Source organism: Chaetodon auriga, chromosome 1 (genome assembly GCF_051107435.1).
Source record: "Chaetodon auriga isolate fChaAug3 chromosome 1, fChaAug3.hap1, whole genome shotgun sequence".
In the NCBI taxonomy this organism is placed as follows: Eukaryota; Metazoa; Chordata; class Actinopteri; order Chaetodontiformes; family Chaetodontidae; genus Chaetodon; species Chaetodon auriga.
This window is the reverse complement of record NC_135074.1, coordinates 31,503,062-31,511,279: the sequence shown is the minus strand read 5'-3', so window position 1 is coordinate 31,511,279 and position 8,218 is coordinate 31,503,062. Positions and strand designations below refer to the sequence as shown.

The 8,218-nt window shown below is 43.4% G+C and overlaps 1 protein-coding gene across 1 annotated transcript; it reads right to left on the bottom strand.

The window, feature by feature from the left end:
• Positions 1 to 349: 349 nt before the first annotated feature.
• On the bottom strand, positions 350 to 3,684 carry sh2d7 (SH2 domain containing 7). The gene is made up of 6 exons (XM_076738349.1): positions 3,533 to 3,684; positions 2,339 to 2,428; positions 2,084 to 2,249; positions 1,387 to 1,629; positions 480 to 1,142; positions 350 to 394 (listed from the first exon to the last, which is right to left on the bottom strand). The coding sequence occupies exons 1-6, from the start codon at positions 3,682 to 3,684 to the stop codon at positions 350 to 352; spliced, it is 1,359 nt and encodes a 452-aa protein (XP_076594464.1).
• Positions 3,685 to 8,218: the final 4,534 nt, after the last annotated feature.

The window sequence follows — 8,218 nt, the reverse complement described above, 5'->3', positions numbered from 1 at the left end:
AACCAGCTTTAATGCAACCGCTGCCACAGTCGTCACAATCGTACAATGCCACTACTACTACTGGTAATAATAAAAATGATAACAATATAAAGAAATGTATCTTAATCATGTTTTCTTAAATTTATAAAAAATCTGGGGGTACAAACATTAAATTTAAAGGAAAATGACAAGAATGTACACAATGATAACTCCTGCTACGCTTATATCGGCTGCTTTAAACATCCAAATTCTATGTGACTTTCTCACTTCATAAAAAAATGGAAGTTATATGATAAAAGTGATTTATTCATAATACTCATTTCATTTGTGTCTCAGTTCACAGAATATCAAACAGTCCGTTCAGTCACATTTATTTCTTCTTGTAGTCAGGGAGGAATTTCTTCCATTTCACATTCTGCAAACAGAAAAAAGCAAAGCTGTTAAATCAAACATTCTGCTCTCAGACGGATCAACACTTCTGCTCCTTCTGGCTCACTTACATTTTTCCCCCAGGTGGATTTGGACTTCTTGGTCTTCATGTCCTCCACGGACTCGTAAGTGTTTCCTTGGACCGCGGCGGCCTCCCCGGGGATCTGCTCGTAGGTGTCGTCGGGCAGCCCGGCTGGCGTCGGTCTCTGGGGAACCTCGGCGTACATGGCCCCCTGCTGTGCTGACCTGGGCCCCTCAGAGGCCTGGTACAGCGGGTTGGACCTGGACATCTCCACATCATCTCCCTGCTGCTCTGGCCTGGAGCTGCTCAGCTTCAGAGTGTCTCTGGGGTCGTGGAGGGAGTAGGTGTGACAGGTGACCCTCTTCAGAGGAGTGGGCGAGTAAGATACTGAGGAGGTGAAGGAACTGCTGAGTTGGTTCGAGTACTCCTCCTCCTCCTCCTCATCCTCCTCCATGCTGCTGTTGTTCAGTCTGGGTAAAGATCTGCTTCTGCTCTCCACCTGCGTCAGCTCAGAGTACAAGATCCCCGGCGGACAAAGGTCACCTGGATAGGTGGTGTCAGTGGTGCTGAAGGAGTCTCTGTCTGGGTTTGTGTTTCCTCTCGGCCTCTCTGGTCTGTGTGTGTTGCTTTGTCTTGGATGTGAGGTGTCAGGCAAAGATCCACTGAGGGACAAGCCCAGAGGGACGCCTCTCTTTGGGACTGGAGGTACACCCTGAAAGACGTGGCAGCAGAACAGTGAGAACAGGGTGACGTTTAGCTGCTGGTGGCAGTCGAATCACAGGATCATCCTCAGGAGATGGAGACCTGCAGATACCTTCTGGCAGGGTTTAATACTGTCAATGCAAATGAAGCTGTTCTTGAAAAATATTATCTCTCCTTTATGATGCACAGTCAACACTCAGATAAGTATGATATTTATAGCTGTTATAGCTAATAATGGATCGGTTGTGTCTCACCTGTGAGAGGGACACTGTGTCTACAGACACTGCTCCTGTCAGCTTCCTGCTTTTAGATTTGGGTGGCAGAGCTGGTGGCTGCGCTGCAGGAGCCTCACTTTGCTGCTGAATCCTTTGATTATTGTCAGGGTTGCTGTGATGATGCTTTTTCTGGTCCCACAGAGTCCGCAGAGCTTGGACACTCACCCCAGGCTTCTCTTTGGTTTTATAATTCACCACGTCATACAGCTCACCTGTGTTTACCTGAAAACAACAACCTGTGTTATTGTCTCTTTTCAGGAGGTAAACTAGACCCGTGGTGTTTTCAGATTTAGAAACCTGCAGTGTTGCAGTGCACCAACTGTCCAAACTGTGAGTTCATTACGTTTCACTGTCAGAAACGAGCAAAGCAGCTGATTTAATCTGTTATAATTAAAACAACATTGAACATAGGTACAGTTCACTTAAAGAAATCCTTCTACAACCTCCTCTCGTCTTTGTATCGAGGATCTACGGCTCGTGGGCCCTTGCTAGCCTCACATCTTAGCATATTAGCATGTTAGCACTACCTGAATGGAACGAAACACAAAGTAGCCCACAGCTGAAGCTAATAAAAGATGAGTTGATGAAAAGTCAGAGGATCTCTAAAGTCATGAGGAAACATTGTCTGGGAACCATGAAGTGCGTCTTGTCTGTGGCTGAGAGGCCTCCTCCTCACCTCATAGCAGCTGGAGGTCAGGTATTCTCCAAAGGGCTGGATGGGGCTGACTTTGTAATACTCTATCAGCTCGGTCAGACTGCCGTATGTCTGACAGTCTCCCGCTATGACGAACTGTCCGTCTTGATTCTGGGTGATGACAAAATGGCGGCACCTGTCGTGACCCCTTTGGAGGAAATGCACGGCCGGTCAGATGAATCAGAAAGGCAGAAAAGAAGCAACTGATCGACGTTGAACAGATCTGAGCGGCCTTACTTGTAGGACAGGATGTAGCCGATGGCTTTATCACTGAGGCGAATGAGAAAACAGCCCAGGGCTTTATCTCTCAGCAGATCTTCTGTGTCCCTGAAGCAGAGAGCGACACCGAACCGATGAAACAGACCAGCAGGCAAATTAGATTCAAAAACGTCACATCTCTGTCTTTTATTCACTGACACAGAAATCACCCTGCGGTGATATGTCCATCTCTGTCACATCTAAAACCTTCATCCTGTCAAATGATTTTTCTTGGAGGGGAATCGCATCAATCATCATCTGTTCTTTGTGCTTTAAAGCAGGAATATATGACATTTAAAATAAAGAATTCACAGTCTTATTCTTGAATGATAGAATTCATTATTCAGGCAACAAAACACAGCCTGACTCAGGTCAATACACCTGCAGCTACAGCCTGGTGTGACCGGAGAATGGTGGTGGCTAATGTTGCTAATGCTAATGCTAACATTAGCAACCTTTAAGTTGATATTACTGAATTCTTTGGATTTTTATAAAAATACTGAATTCTTCTTGTGTTCATATTTGTTAAAATCAAGTCGAGTCAGTTCTATTTAGTCTAAAAATAATACTGCAATCAGTACATGAAATACTCATCATGTTTCAGCTTTTGTAGGACAAACCTTCGTCTCCAGGTTTTAAAGTCCCTCAATTACCATTGAGAACATAACCTGAGTGGTGGAAGATGTATTCAGATAAAGTAGTAGATACGCAGTAAAAGTATGTCAGTATTATCAGCAACTGTACTTAAAGTATTAAAAGTAAATGTACTCATTCAGATAAATAGCCGCTGTGGGTGTTACTATATTACTGGATGATTACTACAACTGCGTTTAGGTGTAACGTCCCTCTGAATTGTAGTAGAATTATACAGTTGCATGAAATGAAAATGCTTGATTAAAGTAGAGGTACGTCATATTTGTACTTAGATAAATGTGTTTAGTTATGTTCCATCACTGCATGACCTCGTGTCCTCAGTAGGACTGTATCTACATCTCTGCAGCTAACAGATAAACAAACATGAGGTAAACATCATGTTGATTGCAGAGTTTTCTACCGTCTGCTGCAGAAGTCCATTTAAATAAAGGTCATTTAAAGCAGAACCCACAAAGTCAAATCAAGTTGACCGTCTATGCTGTCTCTCCTCTCTGTTGCCACAGATTTTGTGTTTCTTACTTTCTTGCAGCAAAGCCTTGAAACCAGTCCGGGAAGTTTCCGTTGTTGAGGATGAGCGGCGCCTGAGTCTGCGTGAACCACCTGAACACCAGCTCCTTCAGGCCTCCTTCTGATGGCTCCATGTGGAGGTCAGCACCGGACTTCTCCTCCATCCTCGCACGTTTACCTGAGCCGGTGGAGCTGTGATAGCTCCTACTGTCTGTTCAGATGACGTTCGACTGTCAAAAGGAAGACCAGGCACCTCATTTGCCTGTTGCTGCTCAGTATCTCACTTGTCTGAATAGTCGTATTGTTTCAGTTTATCTGCCGATGACTCTGCTACCTCCCAGTCAGCAGTTTCATTTTACTATCTGTGTTCCTTGTTCCAGATTGAACTTTAATGACTTTGTCACATAATACATTTTTCATTCTGTTTGTTTTCTTTTTAGTTCGATTAACTAGTTCCACCATGTGCAAAATGGAGGAGCTGGAGTAGAGACGGGGGTCATGGGGAGTTTTTGTGTGTCCTTGTATTGATCGTGACGTGGGGACAAAAATCTGAGCCTACCGTTTCATTACCGGGCCTCACCTCCCACATGGGGGCAAACAGCCAATCCCAAACCAGTAAAAGTTAGGGTTAAGATGCGGGCAGTTTACGGACAAGGAGGCACATTATGCAGGTAATTTGGTCATGAACCAAGAAGAGCTACAACAGTCATTATGTTCCACAATGAAAAATCCTTTTAGGTTGAAGGTGGTGTTACATGAACATCAACAGTGTTTACAAACTGAAGAGGTTCGTTCTCGTGAGTGAGTGAATGTGTTTGTAAAATTTAATGGAAACCTGCTCATTTGGCTGGATGGAGGTACTACAGGGAGAAGGTCGGGCGGGCCACCAAAACTACTGGTTCATCTTCTGTGGGTCGTTAAAATCCAGAGCTGGTTTAAATGACCGACATCGCCACAGAAAGGGGATATTTGAGTAAATTGTATTTAATGTGATTCAGTGCTCAGTTGCTATTGATCAACAACCTTACTGAACTCTGACACAGATGAAACCTAAACCAGGTGGATAATTTAACAAGATATGGAGAAAGGATTAGCAACTCCGATGCAAGAGTGAAAAAATAAATAAATAAATAAAAAGTTCTTTATTGATAAGCAGGCTATTAATCAGCCTTATTAATTAAGAAATGGGTCCATAAAAGCAAGTGATTTTCAGACTTCAGTGTGCCTGCGCGCGCGAGACAACAGGTGTCATAGTTTCACGCGCGAGCTGAACAGATGGTCGAGCCAATAGCCGGAGCGCGTGCACAGCTGTTGTGTGTTTAACAGAGACACGGAGCGCCAAACCTCATTCACGTTACTGCAAAGGAAATGTTTACTCAAATATCTGCAGAGATACATACAGGATTTAACACTTTCGAATGCATTTCCTGAGTTGGAAGGTTTTTGTTTTCGATTCGGCATAAGATTAATACATCTAAAATCATATTTTTAAGATTTCAGACTACTTTATCATGTAATGGTGTGAGGAGCAGTGTGAACAAAAGTCCATGTTTAGTTTAATCAGATTGCTTTGCTCGGTCTGCTGTTGTCGATCACGTTATTGTGCGGTACGTTATTCTTAACAGTGAAGTTTTCAAAAATCCACTCATTTAATGTATGCTAGTCACACGCAATACTAGATTAAATTTGTGGTTTTCTGAATGAAGTTCGGTACGACGCTGCCTCCGTGCTGGTGAGCGACATGTGTTGGGACATGAGCACAGCGTTGGAGACAGAGGACAGGAGGAGGACGAGGGACGGAGTTAAAGACCTGAAGTGTTCAACACGGTAAGACGTTTTCTATTCACTTCTGTTATTTCGGTTTGCTGGTGTTTTATTTATGATTGGAGACATTAACGAGTTTACGGCTCCAGTGTCCATAAAGACAAACCGTCACTGACTGTTTTACTTTGAAGGCAGTGAGTTTCCATGACAGACTTTCTACAAACTTATCATTCCGTTTTATTATCTGTTGGCCATTTGGTGAAAGAGTTGTGGAAGTTGATAAAATACCTGTGTTGTGTTTTTACAGGTGAAAAGAGATGAGAAGTGAAGCAGAGGAATAAGCTGAAGGCTGCAGACATGGATTTATTCAAACAACAGAAAGTGGAGGATTTCTATGAGATTGGTGAAGAGCTGGGAAGGTACAGACATGCATGCAGCAGCCTTTATCTTACTGTCAGCTGTTTAAATGTAATCAAGTGAATAATGGTGAGATGTTTAATGAAAATCCAAAGAACTACAGACACTTCAGTGACAGACCACATTCAGTCTGATAATGTCACCTGAATTAACTGATATTAGATCCAAGATAAGAATCACAAAACAACATTAAGACACTCAAAGTGGTGGACAAGAAATAACAAGAATTTTTATTTGAGTGTTTTTATATATAAAGAAATGAATTATGGAGAATGTGTGCTGCTTTGTGGGATTATATCTTCATCTTGTTTACTGCAGAAATACAAAGGAATCCTGTGTTTTTTAAAGGAAAGAGTTAACAGTCATGTTATTTCAGTGTCGACATTATCAGGAACAATGAGTCACACATTAATATTAATAAAGAGAGATCATAATAAAGAGAAATCCAACCCTGATGTCAGTGTTGGTGCAGAGCAGCTGAGATGTATTTATGACAACATTTTACGGTGGAACTCGACAGACATTGAGCAACAAGGAGTCACTTAATCTCAACTCAAGGGCACGGAGGAGCACGCAGGTCACAGCAGCACTTATTATTGCTGAGCTCCAACAGTATGGAAATTACACTGAATCATTAACTGCATGCTCAAAACGCCCCCTGCACCTGCGACAACACAGCAGTGCATTTCTTATTTTCCTGACTGCTTTAATATGACTGAAACTGTGTCCCAAAGCTTCCTGTTCGACCTGGCTGCTGTCACATTGTCACAATGTCAAGCTAAGTTTCTCTGTAAAGATTATGCTGACATATTGGCGAAGCAGAGAAGGAAAATAGAAATAAACTGCTCGTGTTTTGGGCCCAGTTTGCTGCTGTGTGTTGTCATGTGGAGACAACTGTTCTGCACGTCGAGCTGCTTTTTAAAGGACTCTTCTATCTTTAGCCGTGGCTAAATCTGCTCCCAGACGGGCTGCAGATGAGGAAGTGGAGTGTTGGTGGAGTGTTGGCTTACAGACCCGAGTGAACCAGAGAAAATAGATGCAGCTGCACAGACATTTAAATACTTAACGACATGAAACCCAGCAGCTGACGTGAGGTGTTTGCTTGTTCTGGGATGTTTGAGTTCAGCAACGCACAAATAATACAATCATTAAGGCCATTATATCAGCGTCTCCATCAGCTGTGAGCCAGACCAGTGACATCCATTCAGATTCCATCAAACTGGACCAGTAGTAGACCAGTTGTGGCTTCTGAAAGTCTAAAAGGTTCTCATTTGGCTGAAGCTCCCCCTTCAGGCCAGTCTGTGCGAAATATCACCAAAATGAATTATCAGTGAAAGTTAAACCTCCTCAGGACTCTCAGCGTCATCTGAACTGTTGTTAACAGGACTGGTTAGTGTTTGCCCCCAACATCAGTCACTGACCTGTGTGGTTACCTTTTATATGTCCAACATGGCAGTAAGAGACAGATTTAGAAAGGCTGAATGGGCGGAGGAGAGCCGAGATGGTGAAGGAGGGATGAATAAGGGTCCATAGGGTGAAGGAATGAGGATGGAGGGATGGAGGGATGGAGGGAGAGTCCCGCGTCGTGGATGGATGGACGACAGAATGAACTGAGTAGATTAAATTCTAACATAGCATCATATTTTATCAAATCTTCATGTTTTGCAAGTAAAAAATCCTAAAATGTGCAGTAAGGACTGACTCAAGCTGTCAGATAACTAAAGGAAAAAGTTCAACCTTTCCCCTCTGAACTGTAGTGGAGTGAAAAGTGGTGTGACAAGAAAAGACTCAAGTACTCAAATGAAGTACAAGTACCTCAAATTTAGACTTAATTGCGTCCCACCAGTGGTACTCTGTCAGTGTGATGATTCATTCATGGTGGAATAAGCTTCTCTGTCCCGCCTGTGTTTCAGCGGGCAGTTCGCCATCGTGAAGCAGTGCAGGGAGAAAAGCTCTGGTCTGCAATTCGCTGCCAAGTTCATCAAGAAGCGGCAGAGCATGGCGAGCTCTCGAGGCGTGAGGCGGGAGGAGATAGAGCGGGAGGTGAACATCCTGCAGCAGATCCAGCATCCCAACATCGTCACGCTGCACGACGTCTACGAGAACCGCACCGACGTGGTGCTCATCCTGGAGCTGTGAGTGACCGCCTGTCCCAAAGATACCAATATTAACGAGACGGAGGGCAGAGTGAGGCAGCCGCCATGACAGTCCTGTCCAACGTGAGACTCATGATTGACTGGACTGCAGTTTCTAGACAGGATATGTTCAGTTACATTGCGAGTGACAAAACTGTCACTAGTGAAGGAAAATCAACATTTTACAGTGTTCTTAAAGCGACAGCAACATTGTAAGAACGTATGTTTGCATTGTAATGATGCTTCCGAAGTTTATGAATGACAACATAATGACAGTTATGATGACAACAAGAGAATAACGTCTGTCCATGGCACTTTTCATGTCATGTCATGTTGCTGCTCATTTTCATGCAGGTTTAGAAAGTCTGAAAACGTCCCACAG